The 21,076-nt window shown below is 48.5% G+C and overlaps 2 protein-coding genes and 1 long non-coding RNA gene across 8 annotated transcripts in view; 1 reads left to right on the top strand and 2 right to left on the bottom strand.

Moving 5' to 3' along the window:
* The window catches only part of ADCY5 (adenylate cyclase 5), a 147,935-nt gene extending 137,552 nt beyond the window's left edge, over nt 1-10,383 (top strand). For both annotated transcript variants that reach the window (XM_058731160.1, XM_058731161.1), the window contains exons 18-21: nt 3,551-3,814; nt 4,797-5,001; nt 5,956-6,080; nt 7,872-10,383. In XM_058731160.1, coding sequence (XP_058587143.1) covers nt 3,551-3,814; nt 4,797-5,001; nt 5,956-6,080; nt 7,872-8,000 — 723 coding nt within the window. In that variant the 3' untranslated portion in view covers nt 8,001-10,383. The remainder of the gene's footprint in view (nt 1-3,550; nt 3,815-4,796; nt 5,002-5,955; nt 6,081-7,871) is intronic.
* LOC131512442 (uncharacterized) lies at nt 9,645-12,232 on the bottom strand. Of its 2 annotated transcripts, XR_009262135.1 has the most exons (3): nt 11,111-12,232; nt 10,498-10,639; nt 9,645-10,291 (listed from the first exon to the last, which is right to left on the bottom strand). It is a non-coding gene; the product is annotated as an uncharacterized LOC131512442 (long non-coding RNA). The 2 variants fall into 2 exon arrangements; XR_009262134.1 differs by lacking the exon at nt 11,111-12,232 and having other exon boundaries at nt 10,498-11,100.
* Nucleotides 12,233-15,244: 3,012 nt separating this feature from the next.
* SEC22A (SEC22 homolog A, vesicle trafficking protein) overlaps nt 15,245-21,076 on the bottom strand; it is an 86,752-nt gene continuing 80,920 nt past the window's right edge. For all 4 annotated transcript variants that reach the window (XM_058731165.1, XM_058731164.1, XM_058731162.1 and 1 more), the window contains one exon: nt 15,245-21,050. The gene's annotated coding sequence lies outside the window, so the exon portion shown is untranslated. The remainder of the gene's footprint in view (nt 21,051-21,076) is intronic.

Here is a 21,076-nt window from a genome sequence, read left to right on the forward strand (position 1 = left end):
ACTGGGCTGGGGGACACACCCAGTCCTCCCAGCACTTTGTGAGTGAACGAGTTCATCACCTGGGCTGGCTGAGCCTTCATCCTGCACTGAAAAAGTGTCCTGCTCAGTCCCACTAATCTGTGCCCCATGTCCCAGCAGGTCTGCTCCCTGCTTTCTGGAGCCAAGAGCCAAAACCCTGGAGCTTATTCCAAACCATCCCACCTTTGACAGCGCTGGGACTTCGACGGGCCCAAGACATATGCTCTTAAGTCACAAATATTGGCCAGGCATTGCTGTGTGCATCCAGAGGCAGGGACAGAGGGGAGGCACGGCCTCTAGTCTGTAGTGTGGGCAGCGAGGAGTCAGGAGAGAGGGGAGCGGGCAGGAGGTGAGGACCGTGGGACGCGTAGTCCCCATGTCACAGAGGCTGCAGTGCAGGAGCTGGTCCCACAGGCTCCTGAGCAGGGCCTGATGTGACCAGAACTAGCTTGAAGACTCTTCCAGGGGAGAATGGATGGAGGGGGCATCAAAGACCATCAACCGGAAGCCTGGACAGGTGGCTGTGCCCTGGCCCTGGGGAGAGGTGGTCCAGGTAGGGGCAGAGGCAGTGGGGTGCTAGTGCCCAGGGAAGTGCTCCAGCCTCCAGGCTTTGTGCCCTGTGCCCTGATGGTGTCAAAACCCGGAGGAGGGGATGCCACTGGGCCACACACAGGGTGATGCTCCAGGTGCTAGTGATGGACCCAGCTGCTGCTTGTTACCTGCTGGACTGACTCAGAAGGTCCAGGAGAGGGCGCCCACGGTGAGAAAGTCTTCCCTGTGGGCAGCCTCAGACCTGTTATTCCAGTTACTTCATTCTTAAGGATGGGAGCATCCAGTGGCCCCTGCTGTGTTTCGCAGGAGGTTGGCTGAGATTCCCCACTGAACGGATGCCCTGAGGTTGGGGGAAAACTGTTGCATGTGGAATGCCCCCTTATCATCCCTGGGTTGGGAGGGACGGGGGATATCCAGTGTGAGGCCATACCTTCCTGGCTCAGATTGCTGCCCCCCTGCCTCCTCCCAGCTCTCATGCCCTTCATGCCTCTGGGGAAGCTCCCCAGAGGCCCCAGCTCTCTCCTAGGGGCTCACCAGGCTCTGTGGGACCTGGGACTGATTTCCCTCCACTTCTCTGCTCACTCACACCCCACCTCCCATGTGAGCCCCGAGGAAGTCCCCCACCCCAAGACAGTGGCTGTCCTGCCACTCATTTGTGTGGCAAAGATCTCGAGAAAGGGCTGGAAGCAAGGGACAGGTGAGCCTGCCACTCAGCCTGCCTTTGTGACCTGCTGCCCTGTCACCCCACCCCGCTTCTTTGTCTAGCTCCTCAGTACGCAGGGTCAAAGTGAGGCTGCCTGCCAGGGCTGAACAGAGCAGTCTGAGCTTCCCTCACAACCCCACCCCAGTGTTCAGGCAACCGCAGCTCCCCTCCCATTTTGAAAACAATTAAGGCCTGTACACAGGTGTGTGGGGTTGGGGGTGAGCATGTCTCTACCTGGCAGGCGTGTCAGCCTCTCTCCACTGAACCCCTGCAACAGGCTCATGATGCTTACACGTCCCTTCATCTCCCGTCCTCCTCCAGGACTTTTGGGAGGTGGAACAACATCAAATACATACCAACAGGCAAAAACCTGAGCACAGGTCCTTGGGTTGGGTGAGTGATAGTCGGGTGCTCCCCACCCCTCCAGTCTAACTCAGCAGCTAATTTTGCTGTTGAATCTAAGGTCATGGTGGGTGGGTGTGGTGCTGGCAGTGAGCTGGGGAAGCCCAAGGTCCTTCGCTTCCCTGAAGCGTCTGTACCAGGAACACACCCTTACCCGCAAGCCTGCTCCTGGCCAGACCACTGGGTCTCAGGTCTTATCCCTCTCCCACAGCATTGACCTTATTAGGATCAGCAAGGGGGCTGTGGACCCCTGAGCCCTCCGCCTGGCCAGAGCCCAATCCTAGAAGCGGTTGGCTGTGTTGGGAGCTGCCCAACATCACATCTCAGGGCAGAGTTGTCCAGATGTGGCAGGAGTTCCTGGTCAGAACCCTGGGGCCTTGGCCAGTGCTCCCTGCAGTAACCAGTCTCCGGCTATCTCAACCCCAGCCTCCACCACCAGCTGCCTGGCACTGGGCAGATGCACTCTGGGAAGGGCATGTGTTATGTTTCTGCCACCGCTGGGCTGATCAAAGGAGCTAGAGTGCTCCTGGGCCCCCAGGCATGTGGTCTCAGCAGTAGTAGCACTGTGGGCAGCCTGTGCATTTTCCAAGGCAGATGGCCCGGCTGGGGCTCTTCCAGGGAGTAACCTTCGAGAAGTATAGAGATTCCCACTCTGGCCTACTCCTGCTGGCATACCTGTACCAGAGCTAGGCAGAGGGTGGCTTGGGAGGAGGGGCCTCCCAAGGCATCTCAGAAGCAAAGGTCCCACTGCACCCACCTGGCATCTCAGGATCCAGGAACTTCCTTAGGCATAACCCCTATTGTCAAGGCTGTGTTTCCAGCGGCTCTAGGACTGATGGGCTGTGGGTCCTCTCACCTCAGGTGCAAGGCTAGGCCTCTGAGCCCTGGGGTCCCTGAGCTTTCTACCTTACCTGCTGGACCCAGGTCCTGTGGCTTTGGGTGGGTGTGCCAGCAGTTTCCCCATGAGCAGCCACCATCCACAGGGAAAGCCAGGGAAGTGGTCCTGGTGCTTTTGGAGGTTGTAGCTGCAGCCAAATAGAAAGGCCTCCACGTTTAGTTAGGAAAGCCCCCAGCAGGCTGGCTAGATCTTTTCAATGGCCCTGCTAATGACCCTTTACCTGCCTGTTTTATCAACATGATCACTCCCAGTTAAAGGGGCCATTTTGTGTACCTCCTGTGTCACATGAACTCTGGTCAGATGGCTCCTTGCACACCTTGGTGCATAACTATCTCTGCTCTTCAGGCTGTGGGTCACTGTTGGCCTCTTGATTTGAGGGCTCTTAAGCTAGAGGGTGAGTGACCACAAACCCCAATTTCCCAGACCCAGGGGAACCAAAGTCAATGGTGATGTGCCCATCCCACCCCTGGTGGCACTTTGGGGCATCTGTACCTCCTGGCCCTGGGGTGAGTCTGCTCTGGTGGGAACCAGGGAGATTGGTGGGGCTTTAAGCCATCGTCCCAGTGGGGTTGGTCTATTAAGTGATCCTTATCAAACTGCTTTTCTGGCTGTACTTCCTGATATGAAGAAGAAAGTGGACAGTTGTGGAGCACTTGGTAGCTGGAGGGCCACTGGGGCTGTGGTTTTGGCCATCCCTGTAACCCCCTGCCTTGGTCTAGCTTTGGTCGGACAGGATGCTCTCAACCTGTCTTCCAGGACCCATTCCCAGCCCGGGGTTCCCTCCTTCGGGGCCAACACATTCCGAGGGGCAGGCAGGCAGAGCCCAGTTGGATGTGTACAAGTGTCTCACTTTTCTGGTGCTTCCTCATGGAAAGCCAGAGGTGGGGACAGCAGGGGGACAGAGGCTGGGCACAGTGGAGGTCTCGGGTGCATGTGGGCAGGCCGCATGCCTCTCCTGACCGGGCGCCGTGTCCTAGGCCACAGAGGAAAAGGAGGAGATGGAGGAGCTGCAGGCCTACAACCGGCGGCTGCTGCACAACATCCTGCCCAAGGATGTGGCCGCCCACTTCCTGGCCCGTGAGCGACGCAATGATGAGCTCTACTACCAGTCGTGTGAGTGTGTGGCCGTCATGTTCGCCTCCATCGCCAACTTCTCTGAGTTCTACGTGGAGCTGGAGGCCAACAATGAGGGTGTTGAGTGCCTGCGACTACTCAATGAGATCATCGCCGACTTTGACGAGGTGCGACGGGTGGGCAAACAGGAGAGGGGCAAGGGAGACAGGCACCTTGCCTACATTTCTTCCTCTATTGTGTTACAAAGGAGAAAACAGGCCCAGAGACACTGCTTGCCTAAGGTCAGTGCTAGTAGGTGGAAGAATGGGGGTCCCAGCCCAGGTGTTTGGAATTTGAAGTCTCTGCAGGTCTGTTGTCCCACTGAGGCCCTGCCCAGCTACCTTGCCAGCCACTCTCCATCAGCCACCATTCCTTTCCCACCAGGCTGGGGCCCAGCCTTTGAGGGAGTCCAAGGAAGGAGGGACTCCTAGGCTAAGGGAGAAGGCAGGACAAAGATGCAAAGCCCGGAATAGCAGAGGCGGAAACACAAACGTGTCTTATTTACTACACCCTCGCCAAGCACCTAGTGTGTGTCAGGTGCTGGGGGTTCTGTGCCCAGTAGGGCATTTCGACCCTGGGAGCCCCCTGAGTGGTGAGGGTGAGAAGGTCAACCCCAGCGGGAATACAGAGCCTTGGGAGGAGGAGGAGGATGGAACTGGGAATGGGCTGTGCTGGGAACAGCCCGTGAGGCTCCTGGGGCAGAGCGTAGCTGGAATTGACTGAAGTTGGGTCTGAGCAGGCTTTTGACAGACAATGGAGATAGAAGGTGGGTGTCTCGTTGGACAAAGATGAGGTGGTGTCCCTGGGAGGGATGGGGATATGAGCCAGGGAAGGGAGGAGATGGCCACCAGCCCCTGTTGGGGGCAAGAGACACTGAGGTGACTAGTGGGCTGGCCTGGGGCTCTTGGTGCAGGGCAGACAGTGACTCACAGTGACCACACACGGGTAAGTATGGGAGGAGGCCTGCTCTGTTGGCCTCACTGAGCTGGTGTGGAGTTGGGCCTCCTGTGTGAACTGGGAGGACATGAGGGGCCATGCTGTTGCCCGTCCCCCATAGACTTCAGTGCCCCAGCCTTGGTGGTAACCCAGGTTTGGCCTCCTTCCATCTAGATCATCAGTGAGGATCGGTTCAGGCAGCTGGAAAAGATCAAGACCATTGGCAGCACCTACATGGCTGCCTCAGGCCTCAATGACTCTACATATGACAAGGTGGGAAAGACCCACATCAAAGCCCTGGCTGACTTTGCCATGAAGCTCATGGACCAAATGAAGTACATCAATGAGCACTCCTTCAACAACTTCCAGATGAAGATCGGTGAGCTTGCCTTCTGGCCAGTTCAGCCTGGGAAGAGCAGGTTGGGTAAAAAGCTGCAGGGCCTTGACAGGACTGGAGAGGAGGGTCGTGGAGGGAAGCATCTTAAGAAATGATGGTGTTTCTATTTGGGAGCTTCTGCTATGTTTGCAGTCCTACTTCACACACAACAGTGAGGTTTAATGTGGCCCCATGTGAGAGAGGAGGGGGAGCGCCCAGGGGCTTGGAGACACGGCAGAAAATGTGTAGACAGTGTCAGTTAAGCCAGGTGTGTTGGGTAAGGTTCTTGCTTGAAGAGGGAGGACATTTGAGGTGGGGAGCTAGCATGGCAAAGGCTGAGGGGCAGGGTGATTGGGGTTGGCGTGCCTAGGACCGGGAAGGTGGACAGATGAGAGCAGAAGTGCCAGGAGGGAGATGGCAGCCTTGCTTCCTGGAGCTGGGTCACGGTGGCATCCCTGCCTGAGCTCAGACGCCCAGGGGAGGATCACCTTGCCAGAGAAGACACTGTGGGTTAGGAGCAAGGTACTAAGAATGAAAATCGTTGTGCCCCTGAAAGAAACAGGAGTGATGAGGAAGAAAAGGATGAGTTCTGGTACGTGTGGTTAGAATGAACTGAAAACTGAAATGCCACCAACAGGGATGATTAAGGACAGGCAGTGGGATGCTGCAGTGGGTCACTGAATCCTTGAAGAGGGTGGTCCTGGTGATGGACTTGCAGGAGCTGAGACCTGATTGGGGGGTGAGGACACAGGAACAGTGCTGTGGGAACAGACCCCGTGGTCTGGGTTGGCAGGCATTTTGTGGGAACTGCAGGGTAAAGCATGGTCTCGGGCCTGGAGGACACTGGCTGTCTTCAGACTGAGTCCAGAGGAACTTGCTGAGTGTCAAGGGAGGAATGATAGTCTGGTGAGCACTGGTCTGAGCCCTGATGACATTGCTGACTTCTGTCCCCTGCAGGGCTCAATATTGGCCCTGTGGTGGCTGGGGTGATCGGGGCTCGCAAGCCTCAGTACGACATCTGGGGCAATACAGTGAACGTGGCCAGCCGCATGGACAGCACCGGTGTGCCTGACCGCATCCAGGTGAGTGCCAGAGCATCCACCACCCGGCTCACCCCCATGGGGGCCTCTGCCTGATACTCCAGGTCCCTAGTGCAAGCTGCCTACAGTCCCCAGTCAGAATTTCTGCAGCCAATTTTGAAGGTAGCTGGCACTGTCTCGGCAGCTTGGAGATCATTGTGTTTCAGGCCCTCAGGACCTTGGACAGATCTTCATTCCTGTGCAAAGCCCTCTACTGGCCACAGAAGGAATTGGGGAAGTAAAGGCGGGAGCCACTGCTGATGCTAAGCCAGGAGTGCTAATGCCAAGACCCAGGCATACAAGGGGGCACCAAGATGGTTGCAGGGAGCAATGTCTTGCCAGTTGGAGCCCACAGCACTCAGGGCCTGGTGCAATAGAACCAGGGAAGGCCAGTGATCCCTAGGATGGTTGCCAAGGGGCCTGGCCAGAGACCCAGAGACTTTTTCTCCTCTCTTCATCCTGTGCAAGCTGGCTCTTGCGATTCCCAGGCCTACCTCTCTTCAACTGCTTTTGTTTTTCTTAGACTGCCCTTAATTCCTTCTGCTCCTGTCTGACAACAGTGAGGCCCTGGACTGGGCTGTATTCCTGTACCTCTGAACCCCCAGGGCCCCCATACGGCTGTGGGCAGGTCACTTAGCCTCCCTGACCTGTTTTCCCAAGTTTGAACTCTGCTCTCTTCATGGCCCTTTGCTCACACTGACACTGCTTAAATGTCCCTTAAGTCCTCTCTTCTGTGGGACCTCTGAACAGAGGGTCAGCCCAAGCATGGCCCTGTCCTGATAGGTGCTGTTGGAGGAACCTGGCCAAATGGCTTTCTCTCACTTCTATCCCTGTGCCAAAGGGAGAAGGGACAACAAGATGGCAGCTGGGGAGAAAGGAATGTGTGCTTGCAGAATGTCCGACCCCACCCACAGACAGGTGTGAGGGACTCTGTCAGCAGCCACACAACGGCCCGGCACCTCACCTTTGTGTAGGGCTTTCCCATTCGTGGAATACATGTGATAACCCAGTAGGGTCACCTTCCAGCAGCCCATCTAGAGATTTCTGGCCCCTTCTTCCCTGGCCTGACAGCCAGGCAGGGCCAGGATCCTCAGCAGAGGTTTTGTGGGGTGGCTGGTGGGGTGTGTGGGCTGTACTCAGATGGCTTTTGGGTCACTGCATGAGGCATTCATCTGTATTGCTGCTCACATCAGCCCTACAATAGTGCAGTGATTACTGAAGCCACTGGTGAGTTCCCCTTTGTTCCAAAAGCTAAAGCAGAGATGGGCACTAGGATACAGAACTGAATCCACACTCTGCCATTTGTTAGCTATGTAGCCTCAGGCAAGTGATTTAGGTTTCCTGAGGCTGAGATAACAGTATTTACCTTATAGATTCAGTGAGATAAATAGTGGCTCTCGATCTGTGGTGTGAAAAACCAATTTCCAGGAACATCGCTGATCTGTCCTGGAGCGAGACTTGGGTGGACACGCTGGGCCCATGCTTCGTATCAGTGGGGCAGCGTCAGAATGCTGTGGATGCCCTAAGTAGTTCTGCTCAGCTTCTGCACCTCTCTCGCTGTGGACAATGACAGGCAGTTCAGGGACCACAGGCCACACTGCCTGGCACAAAGTAGGTGCTGTCATCCTTCTTGTTTCCAACAGTCAAGTCTAGGGGCGAGCAGCTGTCAGTCCGTGAGAGCCCCTGCCAGGGAGGTGCCACCCACCCTTGTGTGTTGGGGACAGAGCTGCCTGACAACAGAGTCACGGTTTGGCTCAACAATGGCCTATCCGCTCCCCTTCTTTGTCTCCTCAGGTCACCACAGACATGTACCAGGTGCTGGCTGCCAACACATACCAGCTGGAGTGCAGGGGTGTGGTCAAGGTCAAGGGCAAAGGAGAGATGATGACCTACTTCCTCAACGGTGGGCCCCCGCTCAGTTAGCAGCTGCCAGCCAGTGATGCCAGGCAGCCTGGCCTCCAGAGAAACGGAAATGGCTTCTTTGTGTGCCGGAGGGGGGGCAGGTGGAAGCCTGCGCTCTAGCCCACGTGGCTGCGCCGGTGAGATTCTCCACTTTGACTCCAGAAGCAGCTTCTGCCTTTGTGGGCAGGCCGCAGCCTCCGTCCCAGGCCCCAGGGTGCCAGCGTCCTGCGAGCACCAAGCTGACCAAAGATGTTTCCTCCGTAGAAGACTCTGCTAGGCGCGATCCGAATCCCGAGTTTTCTAACGGATGCTGCTGCGCAGGTGGAAAGGAGCTGCTGAGTGCTTACGGTGTGTGGCAGCCGAGTGTGCAACGACAGAGCTGAGGGGGAGGCCTCAGCCTCGGGTGGGTGGGTCGGTCAGCGGCCCAACTCTGGCCCAGGGTAACCCAGCGGCCCCAGGGGTCCACTTCCCTGTGTGAGCCTTTAAACCCCTGACAGAGGCCACGGCCCCTGCCCCATGGAGGGGCTTGCTGGCAGGAGTGCTGGCTCTGGAGGGACTGCGGCCTTCTCCGCAGCCCTCCTCCTCACCTACACAGGTGGACGTCTCTTGGAGGGGAACAGAACAAATTGTGAGGGGGAGGCGAGAAGACGCGAGGCAAGGAGGGGTGGTTCTGAGAAAAAGAAAATATTTATTAAATAAAACAACTTTCTGTGCCCTTCTTTAGACTATGCTAGTTGTATGCGTATGAGAGACCCACAAGCAAACAAAGATGCCACTGGTGGTTGGGGGGAGGGCAAGGATCCCAACTTGTCTTTTTTGTATTTTTTATTTTGTATTATTGAAAACCTTGGAGATCTAACAAATATACCAAATTCTATATTTTGTAAACTATATTAGAAAACAGCTGTGCACAGCGTTTGTACTGTACGTGTGTCAGCGTATGTACTGGTGTAGATGTGTGTGTGTTTATGCCGTGGAACTGGTCACATGCAGGATGCCTGTTGCCCTCACTTCACTTCAGATTAGGCAGTTTTGGGTTTTCCCAGGTCCAACCAGAGCAGTGAGCGTGTCCTTTTGGGGTGCCCTACATTCAGATTAAATGGGAAGGTGCATGCATACATTACCCCCTCTAACACATCACTTCCCTTAAGTAAAATGCAAATGGATAATAAAACAAAAACTGCCTTCCCATCTCAGGCTCAGGTGGAACCAAGGGAAGCAGCCTTAGCCTGCAACAGACAGCCCGGCCCCTGTCCCCTCTTCTCCCTGAGATGCCAACCATTTGCTGCCTGCAGAGAGGCAGCTGTGAGTGCTCAGGGATGGCCGCAGGTGCTCAGCTGGCAGGGGGAGGGGAGGGGGCGGTGGTGGTGGGAAGCCTTACTTGCCTACCTTTCTCAGTTGGCTACCATGCAGGTGGCTCGCCCAGAGATAGTGCCTCAGACTTGGGGGTAATGTGCAGCCCTCGGGTTCAGGGAGGGTGGTGGCTTTGCTCTTCATCTGCAGACCAGAGAAAAGGATAGAGCCTAGCTAGCTTCAGCGTCCAAAGGGCAAAGCTAGCAGAAATTTTGTTTTGTCTGGTTTTTGGTTTTTTGGGAGGTGGAAGTGAAATATATTGGAAAAAATTATATTTGTTATATCCTCTGAGGGTATAAAATGGAAACGGGCTTAAAACTGAAAAATGATATATTATCATAGGGATATATTCAAACAGAATCCTTGGGTCCTGTGCCCACATCTTTTTGTTGCTTCTCAGGGCAGAATTATTCTCACCTCTAACACGAGCTTGAAGGAGGTAGGGCAGCAGCTATATGCCAACTGCAAAATGTTATTTTGATCCCCATCTGCACCACCTCTCACTGGACACTAGCACCGGCCTCCCCTTTTTTCTTTAGTATATGTGCTGCCGAAGTGAGCTCCCCTTTCCACACACCATCTCTCACCCCAATTTGAACACAGCTCTGAGAAGCAAAGTTTACGGACCTAAAACTGCCAGCTCAAGTCTGTCCACGCTTCTGCTGCTCTGTCCTTTGAGTTCTGCATTGCCCCTCTTGCATCTGTTGGGGGGACTGGCTTTCTCCATGGTGGCATTCTCAAGTCCCCGGCCCCTCCATAGCACCCACCAGTGGTGCTAGGTTTTAATTTTGCTTCCAACCTGAGTAACGTGTGCGTGCTGAGTTCCTCCGGTGGTTCCCCCCATTGGTTACGGTCTCCTTGGCCTCTCGGGGGCCCATCCCTCCTATCCCAGCAGTGACTGGCGACACCATGCAGTGCTAGCTCTTCATTCCCTCCAAGGGTGTGCACTCTTTTTATTCCTGCTCTTGCAAAAACAGATAGGATTATGATTTCCCATGGAAATTGAAAAGTCTATTTAAATAATTTAACTATTAAACACTTTCACTCGTAATGTGTCCTGGTCTGATTCGTGGCTTGGGCCAAGGGCCTGGTTCCAGTCTGAAGAACAGTGCCCTCGGCCCTTGCTGGGGCACTGGGCAGGGAGCCCCAGAGGGCAGAGACCTACCTTGAGTGGGGAACAGCACGCTGCTATGGGGAGAATGTCGGCGAAGGCCTGCAGTCATTGTGGCAGTCAGGTGAGACAGCACTGGTGACCTTGGCGAGAGTTAGTTCACTGGGTTGAGGAGCAGGTTCCAGAGTGCAGCGGGCTGAGGAATGAGGAGGTGAGAGACACCAGGAATGAAGGGACAAGGGATTTAGGATGGGACCAGAAAAGATGCAGGGTTGAGGGGAAGAGGTTTTAAAACAAGTGAGCCCAACTCATTTCTATGCTAAGGGAAAGAAAGTTGAAAATACAAGAACACAGATCATCAAAAGGACCCAAGTAGCAGGGAGGACAGGGAGATGCAGGCTGAAAGTGTACTGATTGGACTTGGGCAGCTAATAACCGTGGCTACCATTTACTGGACACTATGTACCAGACACAGGGATAAGCATCACACAAACTTCATCTCATTTAATCCTCCTGGCCACCACATTTCACGGATGAAGAGATACAGAAAGGTTGAGTTACTTGCCTAAACTCCTACAACTGGTAATTAAGAGAGAAGTTATTCAGAGCAGGCCTGTCTGCTAAGCTCATACAGGTAGCTTCATGCATGCCCCAGAACTCCTCTTACCTCAAGAGGAAAGGAAAGGTGGCAGAAAGGCAGCTCCTGTCGGCCACACCCATCAAATGCAGGGGGCTATATTTGGGTTCAGGAAATAAAACCAGAGGGATCTGGTCAAGTGAAAATGAAGGAGCCAGTGAAAAAGACTTCACTGGGTTTATTTCAACAATGGCCACATGGAGACATAGCCATGGCAGTCCTGGTCATAGGCAGGTCCCCTGCTCCAAAGAATTGAATAGCATTAGCAATCCCACTGTCCATGGTAAAGGATGCAATGGTATAGAGCTCATGTTTAACTCTGAGAACTTTTCAGGCTAGGGTACATCAATTAGAAAAGGAAACCAAATGAAAAGGCCAAGCTTTAGGCTGACTGGACTAAGTGAGGGCAAGTCCTCAGGCAGGTCCATGGCACCGGATGTGCATGCATGCACACCCAACACACAGGACAGCAAAAGAATGCAACTCATAACCTTCATAAGCCCTTCCCATTCCCATCTCCATTGAACTAATTCCAGAGAATGTATCTGTTTCTCCCTTATAGATTTATACTTTTGTGCAAAAGCATATCTTTTAGAACGTTAATTAGCAAAACTTATTAGCAAAGACATGTGTGGTGAGTTTTGAACACCGCTTTAACATTCATTGACAGTGCGCCCGCAGAAGGCAGTATATTATGGGGGCCTGGCAGGCTCAGTTGGTTAAAGATCCAACTTCAGCCCAGGTCATGATCTCACAGTTCCGGAATTCCAGCCCTGCATCAGGCTGTCTGCACTCAGCAGAGTCTGCTTCAGATCCTCTGTCCTCCTCTCTCTCTCTGTCCCTTCCCCCTCCCCCCCCCCCCACTTGTTCTCTGTCAAAATAAATAAATAAACTTAAAAAAAAAAATCCACTGACAGCAAAGACCATTAAAACCAAGACCAGGGGCACCTGGGTGGCTCAGTCGGTTAAGCGGCCGACTTCGGCTCAGGTCATGATCTTGCGGTCCGTGAGTTCGAGCCCTGCGTCGGGCTCTGTGCTGACAGCTCAGAGCCTGGAGCCTGTTTCAGATTCTGTGTCTCCCTCTCTCTGACCCTCCCCCGTTCATGCTCTGTCTCTCTCTGTCTCAAAAATAAATAAATGTAAAAAAAAAAAAATTTAAAAAAATAAAAATAAAACCAAGACCAGACTTCAGCCAACATGCTGATGATCTGATTTGGGGGTGGGGGAGGGGGATTAGCAATGTTTACAGGAAGGCACAGTGAAGCTTGGTGCACTGAGGGAGCTGAAGCTACATATTCACCAGATACTCCTGTTACTTTAAGACTTTCAAAAACACAAATACATTTACAGAACTTTTCCAAAAGCAGATATCACCTGAGTGTCATACAGTTAAATGATGCCCAGAGCTATAGTTTTTACATGATAAAATGTGCCTATTTTCCATAATGTTGCAAGCTGGCCATGAGTTGCTAATTAGCAGAAAGCGAGCCTCCAGAGCTTGGGAAAGATGCTGAATCCTTATCATTTCAGGACAGGAAAGCATTCTTGGGCGCTGGGATGCACAATGCCCAGAAGTAGCACTGAGCAGATTCTCACTACCACCTGAACAAAAGAGCAGCAGTGGCAGAGACACACACTATGAAAACTCCCCGCTTTTGAATTTGTCTAAATCAAAATAACTCCTCACTGAAGAGAACAAATGATGTACAGGTTGTCTCTAGAAGGAAGGGACTGTAAGTCTGGGCCATGCTGGCCATGGCAAGTATCACCTAGCACAGGGGTCAGGAGGAGAGCTGGAGGGCTTGTGTTTTCTATGGAGGAGGTACAGAGAGGGCACGGCAGACCAGAGAATACCATGCCCTCCACACCCTGCCTTTGGATGAACTTAATCCAAAGTGTATAAAGAGTTTTCCTATACATTTTCTCACTTGTGCTTCCTCCCTGGCCCAGGAGGCAGTGGGAGAAAGACCTGGTGCATGTCCTGAGGCTGCTCTGATCCTCAAGGATAAAAGCTGTGGCACTTCTGTGCCCACAGGCACTTCTGTCCAGTGCACTGATCTGGCTGGGTCCTGATGATCTTGCAGGGATACAGGGCTTGTCACTTCTCAAGGTTGACAGCAGGTGAAATGAGGTCCGCTTACTATAAGTACTATAGCTTTTCTTGGCCACTCAGATTTTCACAAAAGCCCTTTAGTGTTTTTTTTTTTTCCTGTCTTGGAACAAAAAATATAGTATTTGCTGTCCTCTTCTTGCCTATCTTTCCTTCCCACCTGCAGGGTCATTGCTTCTCAAGACAGACACCAGAACAAAGCCAAGTCAGGCAACTGGAATGGCTGACCTCCAAGGTTCCTTTCTCCTCTAGAATTCTCAGATTCTAAATATTTGTGAGACCCTGTCCAATATTCATGTGCCAGACCACAAATATGACACAAACATAAACACAATCAAGTTAGGGTTTTAAGATTTTAAAGCCAAAGGCAGACAAATAGATGAAAGCATCACATCAAGGGGGATCTTTGGGAAGACCACCTTCAAACCAAAGTTGCAATCAGCCTCTGCTCTGTCCTCCTTCAGACACCACGCCAGCAGAAGTAGCAGCAGCCATACGCATCGGCAGTGTGGCCAGAGTCCTTTCCTACCAAGGGCCCTGATCCATACAGTGCTGAGGGCCAGGTGATCAGTCTCGGTTCACAGACCCAGCAGAAGGTCCAGAAGATGGGATGAAGGTAAAACACAAGAAGGAAGAGGATTGTCTAGGGCTGAGGGTAAAGTAGGCACCCTGTCCCAACTAGCTTGCTAGCTTTAAACCTCACCCACGCATCTGTTTCTAGTGAACAGAACTGAGCCACCCCCTCACTTGGTGAGCGCATATTCATCCCCAAGGTCCCTTGCCTACTGCTGGTCTATTAGGACTGTGAATTAAAGAATTCTCATTGGAATCCATTAGGGGCCTCATCACTTTTTCTCCCCCTCAGCCAATTTCTAATTTAGACCTGCCTGGAATCTCTGGTTTGTCAGCATCTCTATTTTCCAATTTTGCAAAATTTGCTTCTGTGCTTTGACTTTGTCAGTTAGTTAGAGTGGCACTTCCTGGTTCATGTGGGATTTTTCTGGGGGGTGGGGAGCAGAGGACGGAATTTTGTATCAGACTAATCCTTTAAGAGCCATGTTGCATTTGCACTTTTTAAGAGTGCCCTGAGCATCACATCCCCAGCACCTATATGCTATTTCTATATTATGGTTTAGAGGCTGCTGGCTGCATCCTGCCACCCCTTGCTTCCCATCAATGCACAGACCTCACGCACATGCACACTCGTGGAGGCCCCTACAAAGTGGTGGGCACGAGGGTGGCCACCATTCAAGAGTACCCACTAGATCAGAGCATTCAAAGCAAACAATGATGGGGCCACAGTGCTAGGGCCACATTGGACAACATGACATTCCCAGAGGCACCTTCCCCTTTTGACAGCACTCCAGTACCTGGGAGGCTGTGGGGTCCTGGAAAGCACAGTCTACCATTTCCAGACTGTGTGACAACAAACAACTGATCCTAGTCACTTACCTCAGATGGATATTGTTAGGTTCACATAACCTTCTATACCAAAAGCACCTGATGTACAGCAGCACTTGGCAAGCATGTGTCTCCATTCCCTTCTCCTGTCCTTGAATGCATCCCCACTGCCCTGCCCAGAGATCTGCACACAAGAGCTTGCCAGGGCAGGCAACATGCCTGCTAGACATTTCAACAGGATCCTCTCTTAGCTGCCGATCTCTGAAAAACTTTGTACAACGACCTATATTTAGGGACATTTGCAACATAAAAGACTTATTACCTTGAAAGTAATAGCAACACCAACAAGACGGACCACAACAAGACATACTATGCTGTCCTAGCACTCAAGTGTGCCAGGTGCTGTTCTAAGTACTCTCTATATATGGACTCATTTAATACAGCAACACTTTGCCCAAGGTACTATTATCCCCATTTTACAGATGAGGAAATGGGAGGCAGAGAGGTTATGTGACTTGCTGAGGTCACAATGCCAGTAGAAGAGAGCCAGAGAATCTGAGTCCAAGTTTATAATCACTATTCAATATTGTAAATAGTTATGTTCTATTTTTTTTGTTTAGTGTTTTCAGATACAAGAATCACTTAAAGCAGAATTTCCATAAAATTACTTTATATCAGAGAACCAATTCTGTCCTTCAATTAGAAAAAGTAAATGTTTGTAACAAATGAATCACCAGTGAAGCTTTAACATTCTATGTTAAGAATCATTAGACTTAATACAAAGAAAAGACTGTATAGCTCTTGCCCTAAAACCTAAGGCTCATTTAAGTTTCACCATACCCCTTGCATCCACATGTCCCCATGTCACTGTTCTACATACAGGAATTTCAGGAAACCATTTTGCTCAGTCTTGGATAGCCACATTGCAGAAGTTAGCACTGACCAATCCCTTTTATTAAAAAGGTAATGCAGAGGGGTGCCTGGCTGGCTCAGTCCATAGAGCACGTGACTCTTGATCTCAAGGCCATGAGTTCGAGCCTCATGTTGGGTATAGAGATTACTTATATAAAACTTTTAAAATGTAGATTACTTGGATATACATTCCAACATATATTCCTTATGTATTTCCACATATTTCTATGTTGTCTAGCTTAATATTACATGGTGCTTAAGAGCATGCATGAGTTCTGAGTAAGACTGATCTGGACTGAAATCTTGGTGCCACCAAGATTGGTGGCAAGATTGACTGAGGTCAAGTGACTTAACCTCTTTAGGCCTCGGGTACTCCGTCTATAAAAAGAAAGCTTACAGAAAGGCTTTCTGTAAGGATGACATCCTTATTGTACACAGTACTGTTTCCCTCCATGTCAGCTTTGTCTGTTCTCACTGCTGCTAGAACAGTAAAGGCCCAGTGGTTGTCAGTAACATACGAGGAGTATTCTTTATGAGATTCTGCAGCACAGAAAAATGAACACCAACTTTTGAATCACTTAAGCCTGAATCTCAGGTTTGAATGTAAGTCTGTTTCCTCAAGCCAATATGAGATAGTGCCTCCCATCCCCCAGGCTGCCCTAAGGATTAACCATGTAGGAGGACCTAGCCCTGGCCCACAAAAGGTGCTAAGAATTCTTATCATTAGTCCCAGGTACTGGAAGAATTCCAAGTAGAAGGCCAAATATTGTTGGCAAGGTCATGGAGAGCCGAAGCCTCACAGAAAAGCACTGGCACTAAGGAGGCAAACTCTGAAGGCAGAGCTGCAGAGGGCTGCCAGGACCAAATGGGAAACAAAAGTTTGGAGTCCTGTTTCCTACTCTGAGATGGAGCCTGAATATGCTTCCGTTCAGTGACACTTGCACTGCTGTGCTGTGGGATGCAGGGAAAAGGGGCAAATATGAACTGTGGGTGAGGTGGGGCTGAAAATACCATTTGTTACCAAGGAAATAGCAGGAACAATTCATAAGGCTAGGGTACTGATTTCAGGAACTCTTTGAAAATTAAGCCTGTTCTCTCCTGGAGTTTCCTACAGCCTCCAATTGTGCTAAGACTACTTATTATATACGGGCACTGCCAATGCAGAAGAAAACATGTACACACATGTCAACTGCACTCCCTGTTCACAAGCAAGGAGGATACAAGCCACGTGGCTTCCAACCACTGAGTGCATTCAACAGTATGTTCAACACTGTGACTTCATCTTGTGAAATTGAGTAACCCAGAAAACTTGGCCACTCAAAGAAGATGTTACAAGAGTGGCAGCCACAGACACTGCTTCTCTTTGAAAAGTTCACCGCTCAGAAATATGAGCTGAAATATGCTAAAATAAGCCAGCATTCAACAGCAGCCTCAGAACATTGATGAAGATGATCAGACATTTATAACCCTAACCGATAAGAGGTAAATTCTCAGCCAACACAGCCTTTACACACAAGCTGATTCATAACCCTTGGAGTTGAAGGTGTTTAACTTTTAAGTAGCATATTACTAAAGCCAATCAAAATTAAAAAATCAGGTTGATTTTACTACAGCATTTCCTTAGAGATGATAAAGTAGGAAAATACAAAGAAGGCTTGACCACAGACAAAGATGGCAGCCCTGAAGAATTACCTATAATTTGTGGTAAAGGTTAAGTGTTCAATTTGATCTGAATGGTGGCTGCCTTTGAAATACACTTGATACTTGAACAATACAAGTTTCAGCTGTGTGGGGCCATTTACATGTGGACTTTTAAGTAGGCTGCATGTCCAACACCGAGCCCAATGCAGGGCTTGAACTCACAGCCCTGAGATCAAGCTGAGTTGAGATCAAGAGTTGGAACCTCAACCAACTGAGCCACCCAGGCACTCTGACATGTGGACTTTTTTAGAATTACAGTACTATAAATGTATTTTCTCTTCTTTATGATCTTAAGATTTTTACTATAAGAATAGAGTATTATAATATATAGAACATATAAAATATGTGTTAATTGACTGCTTATGTTATCAGTAAGGCTTCTGATCAGCTGTAGGCTATTAGAAAAGTAGTTACACATGGATTTTTGACTGCACTGGGGAGGGGTTGGTGCCCCTAACCACTGCTTTATTCAAGGTCAAGTGCAATTTATTTGTTGTTTTACTATATACTTCATGACAGCTCTTTTAAAATAAACTAAAAGTCTGTTAAAATAACATTACAAGTGTGCACGCACACGCACACACATTTTGCTGTGTCTCTTGGAAATCCAACAGCTCAGAGTGGAGCCCCATAGGTTACTTTGTAAAACTTTGGGAATAAAGCCAAGCAACTCCCATTTTGGTGGGTGGCTAAACTCAACAGGAAGCACTTACATGACACGGAGGTTAAAGCTCATATGACAAACCTGGTCTGTGGAGCCTTGACAAATCCGGACACCGCCTAACAGAAATGGAACCAGTCATTTCTCCAGACTAGATTCCACTGTGAAAAAGACCACATTTAATACAAAATAAATGTGCTAATCCAGGGGCAGCACATTAACTTTATATGAATTATAAAATGACAGAATTAGGTAAAGGTCTATGTCTCTAGGCATTTGTCTCAAATGGATTTTCAAGCTTTAACACGTACCTATTTTTAGCTTAGGAGAAGAATTCTTCCTCATGCCAACAAAATCCTCTATTAACCACGCTGAAACTCCTTAAATGAACGCCTCTGAAAGCTGGTACAAGTCAAGGATCAAGGCACAATCATTAATATGCAAACGGCTAAAACCATTGAGGATTTTGTTCATTTTAGCATTTCACAGGACCCCCAAGCGTGAACCTCTTTACCAAAATCCTTCAGGAAGATGTCTTCCCTGAGGAACTGGTATACTCTTACAGACAGAGCTAGCGAAGGGAAACTTGTTTCCCTCCTAGCCACGATTTCCAGGAAGTTCAAAAGTCAAATTTCACACTTGGTAACAGCAACATGTTCACCTTCCATTTTCACTGATCTTGTGTTTCTTCCTTTCTGTTCATAGTTACTGCTGTTGTATTTGTCTTTTTTTGGTATGGGGTGCTTCAACTGTTTTTGGGAAATGGGCTAGGTATAAATACATTTCAAATACAGACCAAGCAAATATTGTAAGCAAATATTGTAATTACTTTTGGAACACCTTAATAAAAAAGCAGTATTTCAGAGTCACCTTAATACACACCTATATTTGACACTAGCAGGCCTGAGTTCATTAAGTTCCCAATTCCCTGATTTTACCAAGAACAGATCTATTTCCTGAGTGCAACCCTAGTTATCTTCATCAGTCCCCACTCTGGGGAGGCAGGGCCCCAAGGCTAAGGGATTAGGAGTTGTATGTGCTTAGCTCTGTAACCCTACATAAGTCATTAACATCTGATTACCTCAGTTTCCTCCTTCATAACAAGAGGACAACTAATTCTCAGCCTCCATGACAAAACTCATTATGATTAGATAAATGCGGAACTGCTCTTAGAAGTAACAGTGCGGTATTACTATCATACACATTAGAAGCCTAATGAGCTTAAAAACTTTATACTCACGGTAAAAATTTTTCATTCCAAATTCAGTTTCTTTGGCAACAACACGAAAGGGCAGAGAAGTTATATAAACACTCAGCGATGCAGATACCAAATAATGAAAAAAAAAGCATTTCTATACATAAAACATTATTTATACCTGTTTTCAGTTTTTACATTAATATGTAAACATCCCATTATCCAAAAATAGAAAAAAACAAAACAAAAGCAAAAAAAACAAATTAAACAGCTGGTGAGTTTTCAAGTGTCTTTGCTGACTGATCCAAAACACCAAACACCATAATTCAATAATTCAATGATAAAGGAAAACCAAAGTGAACCAAACTGGTAAGAGAGCTATTAAGTATCAATATATAGCAAAATCACAATTAACCAGAATGCTCCAACTTCTTGGTTAATTGGCTATTTACAAGAGAACTCCTCTTGTTTTAACAGTTAGTTCAGAAAAATCTTTCCACACTGAACCACTTCACTCTCCTGGCTCAAAAGTACAAAATGCCAAACAGTTTTATTTTGATGAGTCAGGATCATGTGGTATATCTTGGGGCAGCTCTCAGAATATATATAATTTCTCTGCAGTTTTGTTAGAGGCAGAAAACTGAAGTGAACTGGAGTTTCCGGTTTTAAATAAATCCCTGACATTACAAGCTTATTGTCTTCCTTTTGCCTCATTCTCCTAAAAAGGGAGTGCAGCAAAAAGTTCTAGCTAGCAAGATTTTACAGTTGCAGGCATGCCTACATATACAGGTTCAAACAAACATGGTAGTTCAATGACTTTACCCCTCCGGACTATTTCTTCTGCTTAATAAATATGCCCAGTAACATGAGTTATATGTAATGGGTCCACTGTTTTCTGGATATCAAATTTTAAATTCGTATTCCTTATGTATTCCTTGTTTGGAATCTTTTCTCTAAAAACAAAAGAAAATCATTAATGAAGATAACTTGCAAAACCAGCAGAGATGTAGATTTTTGCTAATGGAATCAAATTGTGCTTCCTATATTATTAAGTCATAACTTCTTGAACAATCTTTATAACGTTATCAAAAAACAAACGAGTTCTCTAAGAAATTAGGTGCAGAACTCCTCAAAGCCATAAAATAATAAGAGTTGCTGGGAGAAGTTACCTTCTGATTCTCTTAGTACAAGTTCAGTGTTCCGGACCCACACCGTTGGTAGCACACAGGAGGATTTTAGGTGGTATACAACACAGAGCTAAATAATGCAGAATCACAGTGAGAATGTCATTCCCTTTACAATTCTCTTTCATTCTTCTCATAATCCCACAGAGAGAGCCCCATTTTGGTGCTGGGTAACATCTCTCTCACTGCAACACACAGCAGGCTTCTTGGATTCAACGCCTTAGCAGACATTAGTATCTAGTTAGAATTTAATAACATTTGTTGTTTTAATTTTATTTTGTTGTTACCCTTTATTCATGGTAAATTGATGCCGGTTTTCCTCTTGGAGTAGAGATTAGTTTGTTTTTACAATATTTTAAAATTTAAAGATAATATTAAGAAATAATACTTATATATAATACTTAAGTGATTGAAGTTTGGGAAACAATGGTTATAATTTAACAAACCACATTTTTAAAAAGTGATTTCAAAAGAAACTACAAACATGGTCTAGAAAGGAAACATAGGTTACTGTGTTTTCAATACTTGTGATGTTCGAAAGATGCGCTCATAACAGCTTTCTCATACATCAAGTGATTTCCAGAGTTTAGATTCAAGCAAAAATATAAGACGAAAAGAACCAATTCCACACCATCCTAGACTTCATAAACTCATGGTACCTTAAATGTGCAAATAATCTGACATTTAGCAAGTTGTTTTAAATATAAACTTTGTGGCATCTTTTTATTTGGGCTATACTCATGCCTCACAAAGGCGAACCCAGGTCATAGAGTTCCCACTCGGTCCTCAGAGCATGTACCTGAGGACTCTTCAGAAGGATTGAACTCTTTTT

This window comes from Neofelis nebulosa, chromosome 5 (genome assembly GCF_028018385.1).
Source record: "Neofelis nebulosa isolate mNeoNeb1 chromosome 5, mNeoNeb1.pri, whole genome shotgun sequence".
Classification (NCBI taxonomy): domain Eukaryota; kingdom Metazoa; phylum Chordata; class Mammalia; order Carnivora; family Felidae; genus Neofelis; species Neofelis nebulosa.